We start from the raw sequence: 27,696 nt of genomic DNA, 5'->3' as shown, positions 1-27,696 counted from the left end.
GCTAGCAGAAACAGTGCTGGGACCAGGCTAGCAGAAACAGTGCTGGGACCAGGCTAGCAGAAACAGTGCTGGGACCAGGCTAGCAGAAACAGTGCTGGGACCAGGCTAGCAGAAACAGTGCTGGGACCAGGCTAGCAGAAACAGTGCTGGGACCAGGCTAGCAGAAACAGTGCTGGGACCAGGCTAGCAGAAACAGATCTGGGACCAGGCTAGCAGAAACAGTGCTGGGACCAGGCTAGCAGAAACAGTGCTGGGACCAGGCTAGCAGAAACAGTGCTGGGACCAGGCTAGCAGAAACAGTGCTGGGACCAGGCTAGCAGAAACAGTGCTGGGACCAGGCTAGCAGAAACAGTGCTGGGACCAGGCTAGCAGAAACAGTGCTGGGACCAGGCTAGCAGAAACAGTGCTGGGACCAGGCTAGCAGAAACAGTGCTGGGACCAGGCTAGCAGAAACAGTGCTGGGACCAGGCTAGCAGAAACAGATCTGGGACCAGGCTAGCAAAGTAATACTGGATCACTGGAATCACCCAGGGGTTTTGACTCTCTTGTAGAAACAAAGCTGGGTCAAAAGGAAGTCATCAGATAGCCTAATAGCAACAGAATACAACAGTGTATCAACACTAGAGTTGTACCGTGAAAGCAACAGATATATGAGGTCACGTGTTGAACATATTGTAGCCAAGACTGGAGACAATTATATTTGTATAGATTGGCGGGGTATGCCTATTTATAGAAACCAGATTGAAGGTGAAAATTGACTGAATTAATCAGTGTTTGTGAATCTGAACTCTGGCTCCTTAAACCTTCAATACATGTTTAATTCCCATGACAGACTGGGTAAAGCTTGTTCTGTGCTCTCATTCGCTTCCTCCCTCCCTATTTCCCCTTGAGTATTTATGGAGAAACAGAGGAAAATCTAATTCCTTCACACATGGCCGTTATTTATTTTTTCGTTTTTATTTTTAAATGGGCAAGCACCCCCTTGGGTGCTCTGATATAAACAGCATGTTTTTCCTGGTATTCTTACTACAGTGCATGTTTGTGTATGCTGCAGACTTCTTTTGGTAGCTAGCTAGCTAGTTACCAAGGGAAGAAAATATCAAGGGATTAAGGCGCATGATCGCTGGGTCAAGGAGATTGATACTATAACAGCCTAAAAATCTCCTAAGGGAGGACCGTCAGGTCAAAGCAACTATTTCCCCACAATCAAGTGCTGCTCGATGATAGAGGTGTGAAAAGGTTGTAAATAGCAACATTAAAAACAGAATGTTCTCTCTAAGGAAAGGCAGCAACCACATTTAAAAGGATAGCTTTCTGGCCAGGCCAAAGACCTAGCCAAGGAGTGATATTTAAACAAACTTATATGCCTAAAGGATGGTGCATTACCCATGTTGCTTGGAAACCAGAGGTAGCAGCATCCATTTGCATGTCACAGTGATGCCCATGCCTGCCCAGTAATGAAAGATAAACAGTAATCTGTTTTTTTGGCATCAGTGGCATGAACAGCTGGGTGAAGACAGTGTTCATTTAAATAAAAAAACAAGTGAGACTGGGTCATGTTATTGGGGCCATTATGCAACATAGTAATCAAGGTGCTCTTGCGTAACTCCAGGGAGTGGCTCAGCTAGGCTACTTTTTGGAGGGAGAATTTGACAATAACTTCATCCTGCCCAGAGAAGAGAAAATACTAACCCCTGTCCCACCACAAATTAGCTAGTTGACCTCTCAGGTCTGGGGTACCACATGAGGCCCTTTCTCACGTGACCATAGGGCCACACATACCTCATATGCAGAGCTCTACGCTGAAATGTTTTATAACAAGCATATGTGCTCCTAAATTGAAAAATGTAGGAGCACAATGAAAAAATAATTGAGAGCAATTCCAAAACACAGGATAAAGGTGCACCAGAAAAAAATATTTTTAAGGTGTAGCCTACTTTGGGCCTATATGAATCCTAGTTACTTTTGAAGCACATCTCCTGAAGAAGCTCTCTTAACTGAGGTCCACACTCCAGTCGGTGGTGGTAATGCACCTTTAAGTTGGTTGCCAACCACCATAAAGTCCACAGAAGAAGACTAGAGGAGCGATTACTAGAAACTAACTAGGTTTCCACTTTTATCTGTGGATTAATTGTCGAGAACACACAATTGGTCAAAATTCTACAAAGATCCAGAAAAAGGACCTTGTGCAATTCAGGTAAAATAACTCAATGTTTATATCCCAGAACAAATTAGCTAGCAATGGCAAGTTTTGACCTGTCCCCAAATTAATATAGTTGGTTCAGAGTTCGTTTTGATATTTTAACCTGAGTGTCCTTAAATCACATCTGGTGTGGAGGAATACAAATCAAACACGCGAGATGAGCAGACGCACTAGCGTGCCCAGTCTAGTCAGCATGTTAGGCCAACTTTCTCATTCCACAGTGCAACATGGTACGGTTCCTTCAGAAAGCATTCATACCCCTTGACTTATTCAACATTTTGTCTAAATTCAAAATGGAATACAGAGTGACGTAGAGTATCTAGGTGACACAACCACATATCACAGTTGCAGTAAGTATATTTTCCATCAAAGTAGTTACCAGAAAATTCAGTGCTAGTAAGAAAAGACAAGTACACACACATATATATATATATATAATATAAATATAATATAAATATAATATAAATATAATATAAATATAATATAAATATAAATATATATATATATAATATAATATAAATATATATATATAATATAAATATATATATAATATAAATATATATATAATATAAATATATATAAATAAATATATATAATATATATAATATATACACATATACACATACATGCATACATACATACATACATACATACATACATACATACATACATACATACATACATATATATATATATATATATATATTTTTTTTTATTACATTTGCTCTTTCTAATATTTTACGGGTAATTAATTTCAGTCAGCCATGTAAAGTAGTATTCAATCACTTATGAGCCAACTGGTTTGATGAAATGGCAAACACACTGCCTGTGGTGTGATACTATGGACACAGTGTTTTCGTGACTTGGAATTGTGACACAAAAGCTCAGAGTCCAAGCTTGGCCAAATCAGTTCCGCTACTGTTTTGGTAGGGAAGATTGAGGTCATTGGAGGCATAATGTTCCCCTCCAGTTGACAGATAAGGAGCTTGGATCTTGTAATAAGTCGCCCTTTGGTTTACTTCATTAGTTGTTTGTTTGATGTCCACTCAAAAAGGGTTACCAATAATCTATAAGGTCTGGAACAGTCACGCCAATGGCGGATTAAAAGGATAGTCACCGGGCCTCCCGAGTGCCGCAGCGGTCTACGGCATCGCAGTGTTGCGGCGTCACTACAGCCTGCGGTTTGATCCCATAGGGCGGCGCACAACTGGCCCAGCGTCATCCAGGTTAGGGGAGTTTGGCCAGGGGGGAGTGGCGACAGCTCATCATGCTCTAGCGACTCGTGGCTGGCCGGGCGCCTACAGGCTGACTCCGGTCGTCAGTTGAACGTTGTTGCTTTCTCCGACACATTGGTGTGGGTTGCTTCCGGGTTAAGCGGGCGGGTGTTAAGAAGTGCGTTTTGGCGGGGCGTGTTTCAAAGGATGCATGACTTGACCTTCGCATCTCCCGAGCTGGTTGGGGAGTTGCAGCGATGAGACAAGATTGTAATCACAAAAAATTGGGGAGAAAAAGGGGGTACATTTTTATTTTATAACAAATGAAAGGAGTCACCCGCTGTCCGGTATCAAGGGAAGTATGAGGGTCCAAAAGTTAGAGCTGCGCAATAAATACAATTCACAATATTGACATGAGCAATATCCATATCGCAAGAGATCCATATTGCATGCAACGTCTTGAAACACTCAACCACGTGTAACAACCGGTTTTATGGTTTGCTCCTTCTCTCCCCCCCCCCCCCCCCCCCCATCACTCCCAAGCCCCACCCCATCACTCAAGCAGTTCCTCCTCTGTTAGATGTTGTTCTGTTAGGTCAAACGCTTTCCACTTTGCTTCTTAATATAAAATCCTTCTATTAGTCCAACAGTTAATCTATAAATCGATTTTTTTGCCCATATCGTGTAGCCCTACCCAAAAGGCAATAATTAAAAAGTGATCTAGGGACCAATGACCCTAAAATTGTTTGTGGAAAACTATGCTTTCCATCTTTCATTTAGCATTGTCTAGTTGTATGCTTACTTCCAAGTGAAACATTACCTACATAAAACATTAGGGATGAAGTTAACAATTGCATTTGACTACAAACGGTGTCTAGATATGTTTTTGTCTGCCCATTTGCAATGCTCTGGCTAGAGAACAGAGATCTGATGTCAACAGTGAATTACACAAAGTAGAGGCAATTTGGACCAACTACAGAGAAAAAAAAACGTGTGTGTAGATGGACTGAATAGGAATTTTTATTACACCACATTTTGCTCCCTGGCAGGGACACCAGACTCTGCTTCGAGCTAAAGAGCGAGACCAGGGTAGCTCATATACTGCCTGAGGAGATGCCGAGAACTGATATTGTACTGCCGACAATCTCCTCAAAAAACATACATCAAAAGCGCTTTACTTCTTCCCCGGGGCTATGACTATCACCTTGTTACCGCTGGTATCTTCAAGACAGTAGCCCACTGGCAGCTTCTGTGAGCGTCAGTCAGCTGACATGCTCGGACTCCTGTGTACCTGGTAGTAAGACCTGAGTGTACAGACGAGCTGTTCACGTCTATAGAGGAAGTGCTGGGATGGAACAGAACTGGGTACTATGAGTTAAAACATGGACCAGCTTCTGTTCCCATGTTGCTTCTGTACCCCATCTGTTATTTATTCATTCAAAATCATATAAAGAGATTCAAATGTTCCCGTTAAACAAGCATCAAGTCTTGGCACATTTTGAGCGGTAATAAAATAAGTGGGCAAAGCAGTATTGAATTCTACAAAATCTGCTTGGTGTGCCAGCGAGAGCCAACGCTTCCGAAACTCACACCACTGGAGAGCAGACGGCACAGAACGAGTCAGAGAACATTATCTACGTGGGTGAAGTAATACAAAGAGCAGAGTTCCACAACAATGCCAAAGCATTAGCTGGGCAGAGGAAACTGTAGTTGGATCAGCCAAGGAGAAGATGGCCTCCAAAAAAACATGAGAGCAAACCGATTTCACACCAAGCAAAATTGACCTCAGGAAAAGGAAAGACTTGAATAACGATGAATGAAAATAAAATCAATAGAGAACAATTGTGTGTGCAAACAGCCAACACAATAGGATACAGGGCTAGGCTAGGCCTTGTAGATGTATGAATCCACAAACGAATCTGGCAATAGAACATGTTTCATAATAAACGCTGTTCTCTCCTGTGGGTTAGCAGGTTTCCAAGAATTGACGCAACACCTCTAATCAAAAAACAAATAACACTCCAATTAATATCAGTATTCTTGGAACGGCCAGTTCCCCCCACTGCAATCCCAAATGGCATCACGGAACAAAATAGCGACTGCCTGCATCACAACCCAGGTTCCAATTTGGCTCTGCTAAACAGGCAGCTTGGGTTGCGTTTTATAGGTGACCCTTACGCAAGGGTGAGCTCATTTCTAAACAGGAAATGAGCACCTTTCCTCTCATACCTGCCCAATAATGAAAACAAAACCTGTCCAAACCCCTGTAACTGGCCCACTCATAAGGTTTCACCTTGAGCTGGGGTTAAGATCGCCCGCCATCTTTCCTCCCATTCATAATAAGACCTTTGTCTATATAGAGTGCAATTAGCAGTCGGCATACCACCGGTATATACGGCTGTTGACAAGTGCACTTTTTTTTCGGAATTAAAAGATCTAGATAACTAGACGCTCAGAGGTCAGTGAATGTCGAGTTGTAACGGTGGCCACTGCCTATATAGTCTCCCCACGGAGGGAGAAAGACGGGATCATCAAAGTAGTATAATTGATGACCAGCAGGACACTGGAGCTCTTCAAGCATCCTGGATCCATTAGGATCAATGACGTCACCAAACTCAGGCCCCTCCATGTTGTGACCCAGTGACAGATGACAGCGTTGATTAAAATGGGCAGGCTTCCTGTTCATGTTTATTTGCACCCTTCCACGTGAGCACACACACAATCTGGCTTATTTGTAACCAAGTACAGCATCAAAAATTGTGCTAGACTACCCATATATGGTTGCACGGCCCAAATACATCCCAGCTGCATTGCCGAAAGAAACACTGATGAAATCAATGGAAACCATATGTAATATGTGCACCCACTTACAGCGACTGAATGACGCATACAGACAAAAGTGTGGAGACAAACTGCAAGCAGCCATTGGAGACAATTCACACTAACCCTCACCTATACAAGCTTTTATCCTTGTAAAAAATCTGAAGTCACACCATCTTCCCATATAAATCGGCATAATTTTAGAGGTCTGGGACCACTGACAGCTCCAGGGCAATTCCACCATAACACAATTACACTAGGACTCAGATTGATTTTAAAAAGTTTAACACACAAAATCTCCACACAATGACTACTTTTTATTTATTTACTGTGTAAATTGTTCAAACATTTACTGGGGGAAAAAAATGCAGATGCAAAGTTTGATCATTTTATTCTGTTACAAAACTTTGTATCTGCACAGTTCTCCCTGTAAATGTGTTTTTATGAAATTCTAAATTGATAAGTAGTCCTTGATAAGTAGTCCTTGATAAGTAGTCCTTGATAAGTAGTCCTTGATAAGTAGTCCTTGATAAGTAGTCCTTGATAAGTAGTCCTTGATAAGTAGTCCTTGATAAGTAGTCCTTGATAAGTAGTCCTTGATAAGTAGTCCTTGATAAGTAGTCCTTGATAAGTAGTCCTTGATAAGTAGTCCTTGATAAGTAGTCCTTGATAAGTAGTCCTTGATAAGTAGTCCTTGATAAGTAGTCCTTGATAAGTAGTCCTTGTTAAGTAGTCCTTGTTAAGTAGTCCTTGTTAAGTAGTCCTTGTTCATAGAGTTCTATGGTTTGTTAAACTTAGAAATCAAATGTTTTTTGTTTGGTATTACATTTTAAAGTGAAAAATATGAGTCGCAGTGTAATTCCGATACAGTGGAATTGCCCTCCAATAAAACCACGATGGGAGAAGGGTACTCATGACTGGCCACTGGTTAACCCAAAAGGCAAAGAGAAAGACCAGTTGACATGCAATGTAAAGCAGCACAAACATATAGTTACTAAACTGGCCACAGTTGGTGAACCACACACCGAGGCAGCGCTCCCACACAGAGCTGCTAGTACAATCCAGCAGTGGTCTATGGGAGTGTGAATATAAAAAGGGACCAAACAGGGTTGGGATGGAAAGAAAAGGAGACCATGTTTACTAGCAGTAGCAGGCTGCAGCTGATTGTCATGTGGACTCTGTCTGTCTATCAGCCAGCTATGCATTTATGATAAGATCATTGTTGCTTTGCGGGGTCACATGCTGTTCATTTGAGTAGTGAGGGGAGGGGGTGACATACAAATACACGTGGCAGGTGCCATGGGCTTGGTTGAGGTTTCTAGCGTGTCGAAAATGTAGTCTAAGTACAAACGGAGGTCAAAAGAAGATGTTCTTTCGTACCTGGCAAAACGTTTGTTGGTTGTTCTTTCGTACCTGGCGAAACATTTGTTGGTTGTTCTTTTGTACCTGGCGAAACGTTTGTTGGTTGTTCTTTTGTACCTGGCGAAACATTTGTTGGTTGTTCTTTCGTACCTGGCGAAACATTTGTTGGTTGTTCTTTTGTACCTGGCGAAACGTTTGTTGGTTGTTCTTTCGTACCTGGCGAAACGTTTGTTGGTTGTTTTGGAGGCTGTAACAGCCATCAAATTTTTTTTTAAATGCAGGTTTAAGTTGTTTGCAATATCTGACCGATACCTTTATTCTTCAAGGCAAAATATATATATAAATATAAAAATGTGCTTGTTTTTTTTTATTCACCAAATCCGCCAAATGAGAACGCCTGAGCCAGTCTTTCATTTCTAGTGATGGGACTACCTTGCTTAGCAACAAAGCCCCTCATTGTTGCGGGGGACTCACTCGTCACCGGTTTCACTGTGGTGATCCAAGTGGTAATTCAACACAATTCAAAAGGCAACAGCAACACAAGGCAGGCAATTGCAGTTCCATTAGTACGACACACTAAGAGCCCTGGGTTCGACTCCCAGAGAGTTTGAACATGGGAGATGAATAATGAATTAAGTGGATGGGGGGGGTACTCCGTTGCATCTAAAATGGTTCTCAGAGATCCAGAGAAAGCGAGACAAAGGGCAAAAAAAAAGGTATCCTAAAAAGCCATTACTGTTTGCCTAATAGCTGAAGAAATTCCAACTTTACAGTTCAACGTGGGGGAAAAAAACATATGTAGGCCTAAGGACGGTCGGTCATGAGAGAGAGACGCAGAAGATGCAGCATGAAGGGGAAAAGTTGTATACCATTCAAAAGTCACCAATACTGATGATAGCATGTGGCCATGACAAGCAGCTAATCAGTCAGTCATCGGTTCTGATGCTATATGCAATAGCAGGCGACAGGAAATATGTTTACGTGAAGGTGTTTTGTCCCCAAGGAAACGTTCTGAGAAGCCATGTGATAAGAATGCGGCCTATCAGTGGTCATGTCAAGGGCTACTATTCAGCAAATAAGAACTAGCCACAAGTCTTCTATTAAAGATAGCGCCAATATTTGCGCTCACCAAGAAGGTTTCCATCCAACCTTCTTATGCGAGTAAAGTACATGTTGGATAAATGTCACGACAGGCCTGACAGAAACACCAAACTTGTCTGGAAACTTTCCAAATGTCAACAAAACAAAACACTAGACGAGGTGGTTAATTTTTGTGTCTGTCAAATTTATTATGAGAGTGGCAGCAGAAACGCCTTTATGAGCAAATATAACTATATTAAAATCAACATATGGAAGTAAACTTGGAGTGATGCATGATATGTTGCGTGGTCCTTCCACTATGTCTTGGGAAAGCACACAGTCGATTAGGCTACAGAGGAAATAAAGTTATGACCTTTACAAAGGGGTGAAAGTTCACAGTGATGAGCTTCATGCGCCTTTCCAATAAATACAGTCTTATTCTGGTGACGTGAAGATCAATGCTTGGCTGCAGTTTGACAAATTAAAATCTTTCGTACATACCATCATGTAGTAGGCTATCCCTGCAATGTATTAGCAAGCTGTTGGATAGAGCACATGTTCCAAGAACACTTAGAGCACAATTGCTATATAAACACAAATGTTTTGACAAAACCATCAATAGAGTTGAAAATGCCATGGAAACACATTACATTTTTAAAATGTTTTTTTTATATATAATTATAAGTTATTTATGTGCACTACGTCATCAAGCACAGCCTTTAATCCGCAAGTCAGTTCGATGGAAATATTGTCTATGCGAATTTTAGAATATTCACATGAAAAGCTGTCGCCAGTTGGATGGAAACCTAGCTATAGAAATACCAGTTGTCAGTACGGAAGTATTTAGTCCATAAAAAGGAGTGAATACGTTGCTCCATCTGTGACTGTGTAGCAGTGGCATCTTATGTCCTTCCCTGAGAGTAGGTCTACTCCAAGAAGGGATAGTAAATAGTCATTTCTGACATTCACACTGACACTAATAGATATGACCGTGGGCAAGAGAGAAACCATACGCATACAAGAACATTTCGCACAAGCACTTACAAGTGACTGCCAAACGGCGTGTATACATTACACAAGCTGCAGGCCCACAACACAGTCAAGAACTGAATAAAGGCCTCCCTCTCCATTCACAGGCCAGAAGCCTGCTCCTTCTCCTCTTTCTGACACTGCATACAATCTTCAGCACAACTAGTGCAGAGGCAGAGGGAGAGAATAAACAAGTCCACGTGGAGTTGTTCCTAGCCAGGCCACTGCACAGAGCCTCCCTTGTGCAAGCTAGTTAAAAGGGGACGCCGTCATGAGGTTAACTGCGACAAACGATGCAACAAAGTCTTACCTCAGACCTTGTTTACTTGCAAAGAAACTAACTAGGCTACATGTAGCCTGACTACAAAACAACATTCAACTATTAATCCCGCTAGACACTCCTGTAAAGGAAGGGTTGATACAGTGGTTGGCGATACAAAGACTGTATCCATTTTGTTTTATCAACAAAAAAAAATTACATGCTTAGACTGGTAAGACCGGACTGTGTAATGAACTAATAACAATAGAATGTACCAGAACAAAAACGATGGGGGTTAATGGGGTGCAGTTTTAATATTTGGACAGGGACACGGGATCCAACACAACATTGGGCTTGTTATGGTTACAGTAGAAGTCAGACATAACTCAGGCCTATTCAATTTGAAGGGTGCACCCCCCCCCAAAATTTGCAGTAAACCTGTGGTGACAGATGGACTTTTCACAAGTCACCACAAACACGCCAGTGTGAGTGACAAATCGACCTCTGCCATTGCAGGCGGAGGCTCCCAGCGTTGATGCTCAGTTGTGATAGAGCTCCAAGCACATAGGACCAGAAACTACAACTGAAGATGTCAACAAAGAGGGCTTATCTGGAAACATGTGATCTATGCTAGATCTAAGAAAGAAGTGACATTGCACACAGGAAATGGCAACTGAGGTGAAATCTTCATCGGAACACAACTTCCGCTTTTGAACAACAGAATGGGCGTAAGTGTGAGAGATTCAAGGTGAGCATTGAGGGCAAAGCCTAGCTGTGGATTGCATGCTCACTACATTGTCACTTCCAGCTCAATCAGTTAAATTAGACCTAGCCTGATCTCCAGGCCTCCTGCTCTGAAAAGGGCCACAAGAGACAACCTGTTGACAGCAAGCCCTGCCCACAGGACTGGCATCGCCATGGAGACCAAGGACATGAGTGCTAGGAGACGGGGGCTTTTGTGATGCCTGACCTGGTGGGAAACATCTGCCACGCAAAGCCCTTTAATTCAGCCCCAAATGACCAATTGTGTTTTCACTGCATCCAATAGAAAATGTCCCTAACAAGGAAGTAACATTAGCTGGAGATCCTTCAAAGCAGTACAACAGAAGTGTAATAACAAGGGAACAATGTTCCTCTTTTCAACATGAGTTCACTGGAGAAGCACAAATAATTAGTTTGTGCTATGACGAGATAGTGTAATTTCAGCAGACTGCTCATGTCAAAATGTAAGACTATCCAATCATTCAGAATAGGATTCATGTTTATAGGCTACCTATCATACATTTAAATAAAAATAAGAGTGGGGTGTCACATCACATTTCCCCAGCACCGGGGCTTCCTATTTGAGTTAGTGGAAACATAACTAAAAAAGGGTTTGGTTGACTGGGCTAAGCCAGTGAAAAGCACAACCATGTCTATAGGGAGGAACACCGGTCTCTTAATAATTCCCTATTAATATGGCCTCTTGTTATTGAGGCCCTGCCTACCCAACACTCCACAGAGAAAGAGAGAGCGGGGTCAAGACTTCACAATACGCTTGCTAGCTGCCAGAGAAGAAGGGATTGGTCAGCGTGTAACGACATGAGCCAATAGGAACACAGTAAAATAACGCCACTAGGCATCACCTTCCAAAGAATGTAGGAGAACAAAAGCTACATGCGGACATGTGTTTGTCATTGTCCTGTAACAGATAGCAATGGAATAGGCAGCAAAACACTGTAGTGTACCCAACTTGAAGTCCTTGTTTTTTGGAAACACACAAGAGGTAGTAATGGGAGCAATAAGGGCATTGCATCAAAGGGCATTACACTTTGATAAAATGTTAGCTAATACAAAAGGCTTATCGTGAGCTGTTCACACTTTTTTACTGGGTCTCACATGTTCAAATTGCATTTACAGGCAGACATGTCTGCTCCCCATCACTAAAGGCCAAGAAGGCACACAGTACTACCGACTCATACTAGAGTTGGAAGTTAGCTGGCCTGTTAGTCGACTTTGTGCCCTCACTGTAGTGGCAGTGCGAAGACATCAATATTTCAGTACAATCTGCTTGGCTGCCCGGCGCAGAATAAATCTGTCCTGTCAGGGTTTCCCCTCTGGTTGGTCAATATAACGGGTCTCATGCGGCTTTTGCTGCTACTGCCGGGTGACAGGTTCAGGGCCCAATGAGAACACAGTAAAATGCTGCCCCTTTTTATTTGATTTGAATGGAATTCACAACTGCCGTTGGTTTTGTTACAGAGTTTGTGTGTGGAACGGAGCCAGGGTGCCCAGCAATGGCCAGGTAACTTTAGCAGGCTATCACTCAAGTCCACTTTTATCAGCACTAACAATGGCTATTTGGTTGACTCATTGATTTAGGTGTAAGTCCACAGGCACAGGTCGATTAGCTACAATGGAATTTCCATTTGGCGTTTTCCATCATTAGTTCGCTCTACTGATAAAAGAAAAAAATACACTGCTCAAAAAAATAAAAGGGAACACTTAAACAACACAATGTAACTCCAAGTCAATCACACTTCTGTGAAATCAAACTGTCCGCTTAGGAAGCAACACTGATTGACAATAAATTTCACATGCTGTTGTGCAAATGGAATAGACAACAGGTGGAAATTATAGGCAATTAGCAAGACACCCCCAATAAAGGAGTGGTTCTGCAGGTGGTGACCACAGACCACTTCTCAGTTCCTATGCTTCTTGGCTGATGTTTTGGTCACTTTTGAATGCTGGCGGTGCTTTCACTCAAGTGGTAGCACGAGACGGAGTCTACAACCCACACAAGTGGCTCAGGTAGTGCAGCTCATCCAGGATGGCACATCAATGCGAGCTGTGGCAAGAGGGTTTGCTGTGTCTGTCAGCGTAGTGTCCAGAGCATGGAGGCGCTACCAGGAGACAGGCCAGTACATCAGGAGACGTGGAGACTGCTCCTCCATGCACAAAGGCGGAGATAGCGGTCCTGCTGCTTGGTTGTTGCCCTCCTACGGCCTGTAGGAGGGCAACAACCAAGCAGCAGGACCGCTATCTCCGCCTTTGTGCATGGAGGAGCAGGAGGAGCCCTGCCAGAGCCCTGCAAAATGACCTCCAGCAGGCCACAAATGTGCATTGTTTCTGATGGGTGGTATGAGGGCCCGACGTCCACAGGTGGGGGTTGTGCTTACAGCCCTACACCGTGCAGGACGTTTGGCATTTGCCAGAGAACACCAAGATTGGCAAATTCGCCACTGGCGCCCTGTGCTCTTCTCAGATGAAAGCAGGTTAACACTGAGCACGTGACAGACGTGACAGAGTCTGGAGACGGCGTGGAGAACGTTCTGCTGCCTGCAACATCCTCCAGCATGACCGGTTTGGCGGTGGGTCAGTCATGGTGTGGGGTGGCATTTATTTGGGGGGGGGGGGGGGGGGGGGCGCAGCCCTCCAGGTCTGGGAGGAGATCCCTCAGGAGACCATCCGCCACCTCATCAGGAGCATGCCCAGGCGTTGTAGGGAGGTCATACAGGCACGTGGAGGCCACACACACTACTGAGCCTCATTTTGACTTGTTTTAAGGACATTACATCAAAGTTGGATCAGCCTGTAGTGTGGTTTTCCACTTTTAATTTTGAGTGTGACTCCAAATCCAGACCTCCATGGGTTGATAAATTTGATTTCCATTGATAATTTGTGTGATTTTGTTGTCAGCACATTCAACTATGTAAAGAAAAAAAGTATTTCATAAGAATATTTCATTCATTCAGATCTAGGATGTGTTATTTTAGTGTTCCCTTAATTTTTTTTGAGCAGTACACACACACACATACACACACACACACACACACATATATATATATATATATATAAAAAACAATACCATGTTAGTTGAGATCTTGAAGCAACTAGAATGAACAGACTGCATTTGAATGCTTCCTCTGTGGCATAGAGCAAAAAAATTATCTAGCGTTGAGGATGAGGGTTCTTTTATTCTCTTTTAGTCCTCATTTTGACTAATCTTCCAGGGCTCCTTAAAACATTAAAATACAAATCAGATATAACACACTGTTACAGACAGACATAATACACTGACATGTATTGACTAGAACATATAGCATATGTGGGCAACTGCCAGCTACAGCAAATGACCTCATGTTTTGAACCATGTGTATCAGTTAACGCCACGAGCACAAGTCATTCTAAGGTGATGAAATAACATTTAATAGTACCTGACTAGTTCTAAAATGCATTCAATAGGGATGCTCTGCCAACTACATGACCTTGGACCAATAGGACACTACTTTTCATTAAAACCTTGGATGTCTGGACAGCGTGTCACCCTCTTGATTGCCATCGATAGCTAAGAGCCTAGGGTTTGGGATTTACTTTATGCTATTTTACTACATGGCAGTGAATGCTAAGCTTCAGCATTCCATGCATGCATGCAGAGAAAAAAGTGACATCTATATTTATTGTCATAGCAAAACAAGTACATTTTACCAGTGTCCAGTTACTGACAGCTGCCAGTGTACAGCTGCTTGTGTACAAAGGCAAGCATGTGGCCAAAAATGGCACATGTTCAACTGATGCATCCAGGACAAAAATGGTGACATCTAAAACAAAATGTGCCGACTAAGGCCCTGTTCGGAACAGAAAAAAAAACAGTCTTCCTTGCTTTCTTGAAGTAAACAGATTAGGAAAGAGTTGGCTGGGCGAAAGCAGTACAGATCAATCCTTAATCTACTTTAAGGAAGGAAAGAAGAATCACAAAAATCACCTTCATTTCACCATATACAGTGCCTTGCGAAAGTATTTGGCCCCCTTGAACTTTGCGACCTTTTGCCACATTTCAGGCTTCAAACATAAAGATATAAAACTGTATTTTTTTTGTGAAGAATCAACACAAGTGGGACACAATCATGAAGTGGAACGACATTTATTTGATATTTCAAACTTTTTTAACAAATCAAAAACTGAAAAATTGGGCGTGCAAAATTATTCAGCCCCTTTACTTTCAGTGCAGCAAACTCTCACCAGAAATTCAGTGAGGATCTCTGAATGATCCAATGTTGACCTAAATGACTAATGATGATAAATACAATCCACCTGTGTGTAATCAAGTCTCCGTATAAATGCACCTGCACTGTGACAGTCTCAGAGGTCCGTTAAAAGCGCAGAGAGCATCATGAAGAACAAGGAACACACCAGGCAGGTCCGAGATACTGTTGTGAAGAAGTTTAAAGCCGGATTTGGATACAAAAAGATTTCCCAAGCTTTAAACATCCCAAGGAGCACTGTGCAAGCGATAATATTGAAATGGAAGGAGTATCAGACCACTGCAAATCTACCAAGACCTGGCCGTCCCTCTAAACTTTCAGCTCATACAAGGAGAAGACTGATCAGAGATGCAGCCAAGAGGCCCATGATCACTCTGGATGAACTGCAGAGATCTACAGCTGAGGTGGGAGACTCTGTCCATAGGACAACAATCAGTCGTATATTGCACAAATCTGGCCTTTATGGAAGAGTGGCAAGAAGAAAGCCATTTCTTAAAGATATCCATAAAAAGTGTTGTTTAAAGTTTGCCACAAGCCACCTGGGAGACACACCAAACATGTGGAAGAAGGTGCTCTGGTCAGATGAAACCAAAATGGAACTTTTTGGCAACAATGCAAAACGTTATGTTTGGCGTAAAAGCAACACAGCTGAACACACCATCCCCACTGTCAAACATGGTGGTGGCAGCATCATGGTTTGGGCCTGCTTTTCTTCAGCAGGGACAGGGAAGATGGTTAAAATTGATGGGAAGATGGATGGAGCCAAATACAGGACCATTTTGGAAGAAAACCTGATGGAGTCTGCAAAAGACCTGAGACTGGGACGGAGATTTGTCTTCCAACAAGACAATGATCCAAAACATAAAGCAAAATCTACAATGGAATGGTTCAAAAATAAACATATCCAGGTGTTAGAATGGCCAAGTCAAAGTCCAGACCTGAATCCAATCGAGAATCTGTGGAAAGAACTGAAAACTGCTGTTCACAAATGCTCTCCATCCAACCTCACTGAGCTCGAGCTGTTTTGCAAGGAGGAATGGGAAAAAATGTCAGTCTCTCGATGTGCAAAACTGATAGAGACATACCCCAAGCGACTTACAGCTGTAATCGCAGCAAAAGGTGGCGCTACAAAGTATTAACTTAAGGGGGCTGAATAATTTTGCACGCCCAATTTTTCAGTTTTTGATTTGTTAAAAAAGTTTGAAATATCCAATAAATGTCGTTCCACTTCATGATTGTGTCCCACTTGTTGTTGATTCTTCACAAAAAAATACAGTTTTATATCTTTATGTTTGAAGCCTGAAATGTGGCAAAAGGTCGCAAAGTTCAAGGGGGCCGAATACTTTCGCAAGGCACTGTACATTTGCATGTACAGGAATTTGACTGAAACGTTGCCGCCACGATAAAACAGGACACAGACAGAAAACAGGGTAAGTGGACAAAATATACAGTGCATTTCAGACCTCTTGACTTTTCCCACATTTTGTTACGTTACAGCCTTATTCTAAAATGTATTACAATTGTTCCCCCCAATCTACACACAATACCCCATAATTACAAAGCAAAAAAATGGTTTAGAAATCTTTGCTAATTTATAGAAGAAAAAAAATGGAAATAGTACATTTCCATAAGTATTCAGACCCTTTACACCCAGTACTTTGCTGAAGCACCGTTGGCAGCGATTACATCAGAGTCTTCTTGGGTACGACTCTACAAGCTTGGCACACATGTTTTTGGAGGATTTCTCCCATTCTTCTCTGCAGATCTTCTCAAGCTCTGTCAGGTTGGATGGGGAGCGTTGCTGCACAGCCATTTTCAGGTCTCTCCAGAGCTGTTCGAGCGGGTTCAAGTCCAGGCTCTGGTTGGGACACTCAAGGACATTGAGACTTGTCCCAAAGCCACTCCTGCATTGTCTTGGCTGTGTGCTTAAGGTCGTTGTCCCGTTGAAAGGTGAACCGTCGCCCCAGTCTGAGGTCAAGGATCTCTGTACTTTGCTCCTTTCATCTTTCCCTCAATCCTGACTAGACTCCCAGTCCCTGCAGCTGAAAAACATCCCCACAGCATGATGCTGCCACCACAATGCATCACCATAGGGATGGTGCCAGGTTTCCTCCAGACGTGACGCGTGGCATTAAGGCCAAAGAGTTTCATCTTGGTTTTATCAGACAAGAGAATCTCCAAGCGTGCTGTCAAGTGCCATTTACAGAGGAGTGGCTTCCAGCTGGCCATTAGCATAAAAGGCCTAATTGGTGGAGTGCTGCAGAGATGGTTGTCCCATCTACAAAGACAAACTCTGGAGCTCTGTCAGAGTGACCATTGGGTTCTTGGTCACCTCCCAGACCAAGGCCCTTCTCCCACGATTGCCCAGTTTGGCCAGGTAGCCAGCTACCAGAAGAGTCTTGGTGGTTCCAAACTTCTATTTAAGAATGATTGAAGCCACTGTGTTCTTTGAGACCTTCAATGCTGTAGAATTATTTATTTTGGTACCCTTCCCCAAATCTGTGCTTCGACACAATCCGGTCTCGGAATTCCACTGACAATTCCTTCGATCTGATGGCTTGGTTTTTGCCCTGACATGCATTTTCAACGGTGAGATCTTACAGTTGAAGTCGGAAGTTTACATACACCTTAGCCAAGTACATTTCAACTCAAGTTTTTCACAATTCCTGACATTTAATCAGAGTATGGTCAGTTAAGATCACCACTTCATTTTAAGAATATGAAATATCAATAATAGTAGTGTGATTTATTTCAGCTTTTATTTCTTTCATCACATTCCCAGTGGATCAGAAGTTTACATACATTCAATTAGTATTTGGTAGCATTGCCTTTAAATTGTTGAACTTGGGTCAAACGTTTTGGGTAGCCTTCCACAAGCTTCCCACAATAAGTTGGGTGAATTTTGGCCCATTCCTCCTGACAGAGCTGGTGTAAGTGAGTCAGCTATGCAGGCCTCCTTGCTCCCACATGCTTTTTCAGTTCTGCCCACAAATTTCCTATAGGTTTGAGGTCAGGGCTTTGTGATGGACACTAATACCTTGACTTTGTTGTTCTCAAGCCATTGTGCCAGAACTTTGGAAGTACGCTTGGGGTCATTGTCCATTTGGAAGACCAATTTGCAACCAAGCTTAAACTTCCTGACTGATGTCTTGAGATGTTGCTTCAATATATCCACATAATTTTCCCGCCTCATGATGACATCTATTTTGTGAAGTGCACCAGTCCCTCCTGCAGCAAAGCACCCCACAACATGATGCTGGCACCCCCATGCTTCACGGTTTGGATGGTGTTCTTCAGTATGCAAGTCTCCCCCCTTTTCCTCCAAACATAACGATGGTCATTATTAGAGGTCGACTGATTATGATTTTTCGATAGCGATGCCGATTATTGGAGGACCAAAAAAGACTGATTAATATGACCAATTTAGTTTTTTTGTAATAATGACAATTACAACAATACTGAATGAACACTTATTTTAACTTAATATAATACATCAATAAAATCAATTTAGCCTCAAATAAATAATGAAACATGCTCAATTTGGTTTAAATAATGCAAAAACAAAAGTGTTGGGGAAGAAAGTAAAAGTGCAATACAGTGCCTTGCGAAAGTATTCGGCCCCCTTGAACTTTGCGACCTTTTGCCACATTTCAGGCTTCAAACATAACGATATAAAACTGTATTTTTTTTGTGAAGAATCAACCACAAGTGGGACACAATCATGAAGTGGAACGACATTTATTGGATATTTCAAACTTTTTTAACAAATCAAAAACTGAAAAATTGGGCGTGATAGTCTCAGAGGTCCGTCAAAAGCGCAGAGAGCATCATGAAGAACAAGGAACACACCAGGCAGGTCCGAGATACTGTTGTGAAGAAGTTTAAAGCCGGATTTGGATACAAAAAGATTTCCCAAGCTTTAAACATCCCAAGGAGCACTGTGCAAGCGATAATATTGAAATGGAAGGAGTATCAGACCACTGCAAATCTACCAAGACCTGGCCGTCCCTCTAAACTTTCAGCTCATACAAGGAGAAGACTGATCAGAGATGCAGCCAAGAGGCCCATGATCTCTCTGGATGAACTGCAGAGATCTACAGCTGAGGTGGGAGACTCTGTCCATAGGACAACAATCAGTCGTATATCGCACAAATCTGGCCTTTATGGAAGAGTGGCAAGAAGAAAGCCATTTCTTAAAGATATCCATAAAAAGTGTTGTTTAAAGTTTGCCACAAGCCACCTGGGAGACACACCAAACATGTGGAAGAAGGTGCTCTGGTCAGATGAAACCAAAATAGAGACATACCCCAAGCGACTTACAGCTGTAATCGCAGCAAAAGGTGGCGCTACAAAGTATTAACTTAAGGGGGCTGAATAATTTTGCACGCCCAATTTTTCAGTTTTTGATTTGTTAAAAAAGTTTGAAATATCCAATAAATGTCGTTCCACTTCATGATTGTGTCCCACTTGTTGTTGATTCTTCACAAAAAAATACAGTTTTATATCTTCATGTTTGAAACCTGAAATGTGGCAAAAGGTCGCAAAGTTCAAGGGGGCCGAATACTTTCGCAAGGCACTGTATGTGCCATGTAAGAAAGCTAACGTTTAAGTTCTTTGCTCAGAACATGAGAACTGCTGGTGGTTTCTTTTAACATGAGTCTTCAATATTCCTGGGTAAGAAGTTTTAGGTTGTAGTTATTATAGGAATTATAGGTCTATTTCCCTCTATACCATTTGTATTTCATTAACCTTTGACTATTGGATGTTCTTATAGGCACTTTAGTATTGCCAGTGTAACAGTATAGCTTCCGTCCCTCTCCTCGCTCCTCCCTGGGCTCGAACCAGCAACACAACAGCCACCATCGAAGCAGCGTTACCCATGTAGAGCAAGGGGAACAACTACTAGAAGGCTCAGAGAGAGTGACGTTTGAAACGCTATTAGCGCGCGCTAACTAGCTAGCCATTTCACTTCGGTTACACCAGCCTCATCTCGGGAGTTGATAGGCTTGAAGTCATAAACAGCGTGATGCTTGACGCACAACGAAGCGCTGCTGGCAAAACGCACGAAAGTGCTGTTTGAATGAATGTTTACGCGCCTGCTTCTGCCTACCACCGCTGAGTCAGATACTTGTATGCTCGGTCAGATTATATGCAGCGCAGGACACTAGATAATATCTAGTAATATCATCAATCATGTGTAGTTAACTAGTGATTATGATTGATTGTTTTTTTATAAAATAAGTTGAATGCTAGCTAGCAACTTACCTTGGCTTACTGCAGTCGCATAACAGGCAGTTTCCTTGTGGAGTACAACGAGAGAGAGGCAGGTCGTTATTGCGTTGGACTAGTTAACTGTAAGGTTGCAAGATTGGATCCCCCGAGCTGACAAGGTGAAAATCTGTCGTTCTGCACCTGAACAAGGCAGTCAACCCACCGTTCCCACCAACCCAACCTAAGCCGTCATTGAAAATGAGAATGTGTTCTTAACTGACTTGCCTAGTTAAATAAAGGTATAAAAAAATATATAAAAAATTCAAATCGGTCGACCTCTAGTCATTATGGCCAAACAGTTATGATTTTGTTTCATCAGACCAGAGAACATTTCACCAAAAAGTACGATCTTCGTCCCCAGGTCCAGTGGCAAACCGTAGTCTAAATGTCGACCGATTAATCGGAATGGCCGATTAATTAGGGCCGATTTCAAGTTCTCATAACAATCGGTAATTTTGGGCGCCAATTTGCCTTTTTTTTTTATACCTTTAATTAACTAGGCAAGTCAGTTAAGAACACTCTCATTTTCAACTTATTTTTAAGTGAAATAATCTGTCAGTAAACAATTGTTGGAAAATGACTTGTCATGCACAAAGTAGATGTCCTAACTGACTTGCCAAAACTATAGTTTGTTAACAAGACATGTGGAGTGGTTGAAAAACAAGTTTTAATGACTCCAACCTAAGTGTATGTAAACTTCAGACTTCAACTGTATAGAGACATGTGTGCCTTTCCAAATAATATCCAATCAATTGAATTTACCACAGGTGGGCTCCAAGTTGTAGAAACATCAAGGATGATCAATGGAAACCGGATGCACCTGACCTTTTTGTCATTTTTGTCATCATTTTGTGTCATAGCAAAGGGTCTGAACACTTATGTAAATAAGGTATCCGTTTTTAATTATTTCGCAAAGAAATCTAAACCCATTTTCACTTTGTCATTATGGGTTATTGTGTGTAGATTGATGAGGGGGGGGGGGGGGTGAAATGTATTTAAATAAATTTTAGGATGAGGCTGTAACGTAACAAAATGTGGAAAAAGGGAAGAGGTCTGAATCCTTTCCTAATGCACGCAGAATTTACACAATCCACATACAGTATGTACACAAGGCTAAAAACTAGACTACACTATAAACATGAGCTACACGGTCCAAAAATATAAAACGCAACAATTAAAGATTTTACTGAGTTACCGTTCATATAAGGATATCAGTCAATTGAAATAAATTAGGCCCTAATCTATGGATTTCAAGACTGGGAATACAGATATGCATATGTTGGTCCAAGATACTTCGGGGGGGGGGGGGGGGGGAGTAGGGGCGTGGATAAGAAAACCAGTCAGTATCTGGTGTGACCACCATTTGCCTAATACAGTGAGACGTCTCCTTCGCATAGAGTTGATCAGCCTGTTGATTGTGGCCTGTGGAATGTTGTCCCGCTCCTCAATGGCTGTGTGAAGTTGCTGGATATTGGCAGAAACTGCCGTACACGTCGATGCATCCCAAACATGCTCAATGGGTGAAATGTCTGATCATGGAAGAATTTCAGGTTCCAGGAATTGTGTACAGATACTTGCGACATGGGGCATTATGTCGAAACATGAGGTGATGGCGGTGGATGAATGGCACAACAATGGGCCTCGGGATCTTGTCACGCATCTCTGTGCATTCAAATTGCCATTGATAAAAGGCAGTTGTGCTTGTTGGCCGTAGCTTATGCTTCCCCATAACATAACCCCACCACGGGGCGCTCTGTTCACAACAAATCGATCGCCTACACAACGGCATACACTCTCTGCCATCTGCCCGTTGCAGTTGAAACCGGGATTAATCTATGAAAAGCACAATTCTCCAGCGTGCCAATGGCCATCAAAAGTGAGCATTTGCCCCCAGAAGTCAGTCACAATGCCATACTGCAGTCAGGTCAAGACAATGAGCACACAGATGAGCTTCCCTGAGACGGTTTCTGACAGTTTGTGCAGAAATTATTTGGATGTGCAAACCCAGTTTCATCAGCTGTCCGGGTGGCTGGTCTCAGACGATCCCACAACTGAAGAAGCCGGATGTGGAGGTCCTGGGCTGGTGTGGTTACACGTGGTCTGCGGTTGTGAGAACGGTTGGATGTACTGCCAAATTCTCTAAAATTATGTTGAGGCGGCTTATGGTAGAGAAATTAACATTACATTTTCTGGCAACAGCTCTGGTGGACATTCCTGCAGTCAGCATGCCAATTGCACACTGCCTCAAATCTGTGGCATTGTGTTGTGACAAAACTGCATACATGCCACACTTGTTAAGGATGCATTATCTTTGCAAAGGAAAAATGCTCACTAGCAGGGATGTAAAGAAATGAGTGCAAAGAATGAGAAATAAGCTTTTTGTGCATATGGAACATTTTTGGGAACTTTAATTTCTGCTCATGAAACATGGGACAAACACTTTACATTTTGTGTTATATTTTTGTTCAAGTTACATAACTAATGCATGCCTTTAATATGTATTCAAACAAAGCCTGTCTGAATCTCAAAATGTCTATGGCAATGTGTTGTGCTGCTGAGATATATGCCGGGATAAGGAGACGACCACAGATCTATAGTAGGAAACTGAAGTGGCGATTGTAACAAGACTAGAAAATAATCTCAGTCTTGACTACGAATTAACCGTTATTCCTTGTGTAGCCAATATTGGGCCACAAGAGCATGGCACACAAATGCCCTCAAGGGCATACAGTAGGTCAGTTACCATGTAGAGCACGTGTCACTCATTCCACAGATGGTAGAGTGTCTGCAGATTTTTCACACCTCTTGTACTTGATTGATGAAATAAGGTCACCAATTAGTAAGGAACTCTCCTCACCTGGTTGTCTAGGGCTTCATTGAAAATAGAAAATAAAAACCAGCAGACACTAGGCCCTCCATGGAATTAGTTTGACAGCCCTGATGTAGAGGGTTGTCGCTTCATGAGTTCATCATGCCAAATATATTAGCCATGCCTTATCAATATCATAAGCATGTTCTCTACATACAAGCTGTAAGGTGTGTGGTTATAAAAGCCATATGGGAACGGTCTCCATACTCACTGGCAGCTCGAATGGACACCACTAGAATACAACAACAAAAATGACTACAAAAAATGTAGGTATTGAGAAGACATGGGTGAAAAGTGGAAATGTATGTCTGGAGATATGGAGCCTAGACAAAGGCTAATGGATAAAGGAAGAGGTCATGCTGCCTAGTTAACCTCCCATGTGTCAGTCAGGAACGCCCCCACCTGCTTACCAGTCTCCAAGACATAATGGCCCATGGAATGTCAACATGGCACACGGCCTTCAGTTGTTTTTCTTTCATCCGCCAATATGTTTTACAGAACGATATGAAGAGCACAGGACTGGCATGCCATCTCAATGCCAGGGAAATGTGTCAATGCTTAGCAGTAATGCTCTGGAATTGAGAGACACGTTTGGGTTATTATTGGGGGCAAGTTTTAAATAAAGTAGGATTTACATAGATTTGCTGACATTGTGGTTCGTGCTTGGGATTCATTTGTCATGGTCAAGTGTAAAAGATTACATCAGTACTTAGATAAACCCATAAGCTACTAGACACAGAAATGGTGTTACTTAGCTGTAACTATTTTATTTTACCTTTATTTAACCAGGCAAGTCAGTTAAGAACAAATTCTTATTTTCAATGACGGCCTAGGAACAGTGTTCAGGGGCAGAACGAAAGATTTGTACCTTGTCAGCTCAGGGGTTTGAACTTGCAACCTTCCGGTTACTAGCCCAACTCTCTAACCACTAGGCTACCCTGCCGCCCCCTAACATTATCAGGTAAGTTAATTTAAAATTAGGACAGGTCAGAAAACGTCTCGTATTACAAAGCAGGAAGTCCGGGTGTCTACAGACCACATCAATAGCCAAGTAAAATGTATCCAAGCAAATACACTTCAACCTATCCTGTGAATACAACTGCATAACTAACGCCAGTATAATACTTAAATAATAGCTCTACCAGAATGACTGATTATAAGTAGGCCTAGTTAGATACAGTGTAACGGATAGCTGAGCTGCGAGATAAATGTTGTGTTCATCCTAGTGGGAGTCTCACGTGCGCACAATTGTTGGACATATTCTGGAAATATTAGCTACTCTAATATATTACTCGGTTGGGAACTATCAAAATACACCGAAATATCGATGACTTGCCATAGCTAGGTAAACAAATGTGTTTTTGCTAAGTAAAACATAATTTTGTCAATTCCTGATTCCAATTTCCTACTTTGTGACAAAAGCTTTCATTCTTGTGACCCGAAACCATGCATTCTATGCGCTACGTAACACTGACAAATAATGTGTGACGACATCATTCAAGTACAATGAATACGTGGTGGAGCCTATCCACATGCGTTTCTATTGAAGAATGCGCACAGTTCCTCTGTTCCACCAATGTTGCTAATGACAGGCATGTAGCTAGCCATCCTTTCTACCAAGTACAATAAACGAGCATGAGACTGTAAAATGATCCACTGACCACAACGTGGTCTAAATACAGAAACTAAAGCTAACAAATTGACGCCCCACAAGCTTGGAACGTTGATGCAGCAGTGGCGCCCCATGTGTGCTCTGTCCTAGCACGCGCTAGCATCCGTGTCAAAGCCATGAGTTTGCTTACTTTGTCTAGCTCGTCATGCAGCTCCGAAAGGGTGGGTCTTATCAGCTTGTCCCCCAGAGGCGCAGCAGTTTGCCGGTAGAAGTCGATGTTCGGCACGGCATCGATGGTGTTGTGACCAAAAGTCCTTAGGTAATAGGTGTTTGTATGGGTGTCGTAATGGTAGTGATGTTGGCCTCCTGTCGAAGAATGTAGGCTGCCCTCACTCATCACGGTGTCTCCATTCTGGAAACCTTCAGCGGGCACTGCTTCTGGAGGGCTTGCTCCACTCGGATCTACAAAGTTCACCACACGGAACCGACCCTTTGCCTCCTCGCCACCCGCCGCTTGCTCCGAACCTTCGGGTGCGGGAGCGTCTTTATCGCCAGATGCGAGCGTTTTATCAGCGGCACCGGCTGCTTCGGCCACCAGGTCCACCTGGAACCGACTCGAGCTGGGTGTCGGGCCGGCGGGCTTCAAACCTGTATCCACGGCCAGACCCTCATTTTCTGGCGCGGGGTTCTCTCCCTGGGCGGGAGGCAAGGAGGATGGCGCCGACATTGCAAATATTACCGGTAAATGAAGGACCTTTTAAGGGGAAAAATCCTAGCTAAATGTCCGGCACAACTCGTGTGCAATAGCAAAACTACACCGCTTCTAAACCCCGGTTCTTTCCGACATATAAGTAGTCAGCTCACACTCCTGGTACCGCCCAAGTGGTGGAAGACCGTCTGGATAGTTGGTCCCAGAGAAACGCGGTGCTTTCGAATTCAGAAAAAGCCGAATGCCACTTCTGCCTCTCAAAAAGGTAGCACAACCACAAAACATGCAGAGCTACAAATGGAGAAGGATGGCTTGCTAGCTGTCTCAGTATACACTCTCAGAGATTAAAAAAGGCATCAACTTTCAGCCCTAGCCAACGCTACTCATCAAGAGATGAAATCTCCGAGTAGCCTCTCGGTCCTCTAGCTTTCCGCACACTTGTACGAAAGCGAATAAAATCCGCGATGTGATGTTTTTTTAAGACTAGGATGCTCTATCGACCTTGCCGCAACTCTTCCGAGATTCCCAAAACAACCCTCGCCTCGCTCATATATACACACTGCAGTAAGGCAACGCTTTAGGGTGGGTTCCAAACGGAAGGTAGAGCTCGCGAGATTTCAGCACAGCGTGTTTTTTTTGCACTGAGGTATGTTTTTTTTTTTTTACGTAATACAAAGGATGTTCCAGAGTCTGTAGGTAGAGAAAAAAGTACAATCATTCTAATAACATCACTTATAGATATGCAAAAATGTGGGTAACTTTCGTGCAATTGCGAATGGTAAATACTGTATACATCATCCCAAACCACAGAGAAGGAAAATGATAATGAAATTAAAGTTGCCTCACACGTTCTAATCATAGAAAATATATTACACACACATTAAAATAATATAAAATATATAACAATTTTGAAGTACTAAGTGTCAATTTATAGTGTCACTTGCAGGTCCAGACAAAACCAAGGATTTGGTTTGAGTTTATCGCAATTTAATTCAATAATTTTTGTAATTTCAAAGTTACAAGTGAGTTATGTGTCCAAAATAGAATGCTTTTTGGATTGGTCCACTAGCCCACACATTATGGTCATGTACGGTATGTTAAAACATTTTTTACGGTTTACATTACACCGAACAGCAATTGGTCTCTGTTTGGTGGTTGGCCGGGTCAAATGCACCAGCCGTTGTACTTTTTGTTTATCACATGCACAATTAGGGCCACCCTAAACTTGTTGTAAATGTTGGTATTCATTGTTACATTTGTCCAGCAGAAAACGGTCCATTAGGGAGGACCTGCAGGGTTTTTGGTTATTCTTTTCGATTAAGACGTAAACAACTAGGTGAGTGGAGTTCCTTACTAATTAGTTACCTTAATTTATCAATCAAGTACAAGGGTGGATTGAAAACTTGCAAACACTCGGCCCTCCGTGGAATGAGTTTGACACATACATTAAAGACATATTTAATCTGTGTTGTCGTTTATAGTCTAGATTAGATACAGAAGAAACAAAGACATCAGATTGCATGGGTTTGTAGTATTTTTTTGCAGGCTACCTTTCTGACGCGTAATAAGGACCTTTGGATGTCTGTCTGGAGAAGAGCTGTGTCCAATGCACAATGCTGAGGGCTTGTTTACTGTTACATCCACATGCATACCATAGATCACACTCATATCAATGGATTGTCAGCAATGTGACACCACACCCCTAATTCCTGACCCTTCCCACCCAACAACCCTATCTACCCTCTCCAAGTCAACCAATGTCCTTGTTAACAAAACAGTTGGGGCTTAAAGTTGGGAATATGGGATATTAATATTGGAAATGTGAAATATGTTTCCACAGGATATTGGCAATAGAGGGGATTTTAAATGGCAATGTATAATATAAAAATCCATCCGCACCACATGAAGACATCATCGTGATTGATTATGACATTTTAATGAATGACAAGTGCATTTAGAACAATACATTATTAATCGGAGCCCTATGATTGTCTGTTGATTTTTTTTTCCATTAATCCCATAGCTTTCTTTCCTCACTGCATAATACACTACTGTCCAATGTCCATCATTTGGTTGCAACTTCTAAGTTTTCCACTTCAATGGTCTGGAGGTCTGCCTGTAGTGTGGAAGTTGGAGATCTGGCTGCTTCAGTGTGCACTGCAGCTCTTTGCTCTTGGCACCGCAACATCTTTGCCCAGCAGTGTTCTAAGGCCAGAGGTCAGACCCATCAGAAAGTTTCGTCTC

The 27,696-nt window shown here is 42.5% G+C and overlaps 1 protein-coding gene across 2 annotated transcripts in view; it reads right to left on the bottom strand.

The window, feature by feature from the left end:
* Window positions 1–27,174, bottom strand: part of slc12a2 (solute carrier family 12 member 2) — an 85,020-nt gene extending 57,846 nt beyond the window's left edge. For both annotated transcript variants that reach the window (XM_036976792.2, XM_036976793.2), the window contains exon 1: window positions 24,934–27,174. In XM_036976792.2, the coding sequence (XP_036832687.1) occupies window positions 24,934–25,470 (537 nt within the window). In that variant the 5' untranslated portion in view covers window positions 25,471–27,174. The remainder of the gene's footprint in view (window positions 1–24,933) is intronic.
* Between the last annotated feature and the right edge of the window lie 522 nt (window positions 27,175–27,696).

This window comes from Oncorhynchus mykiss, chromosome 5 (genome assembly GCF_057628025.1).
Source record: "Oncorhynchus mykiss isolate SJ-2025 chromosome 5, ASM5762802v1, whole genome shotgun sequence".
Classification (NCBI taxonomy): domain Eukaryota; kingdom Metazoa; phylum Chordata; class Actinopteri; order Salmoniformes; family Salmonidae; genus Oncorhynchus; species Oncorhynchus mykiss.
The sequence above is the reverse complement of the archived record's forward strand: the minus strand, read 5'-3'. Positions and strand labels throughout refer to the sequence as shown.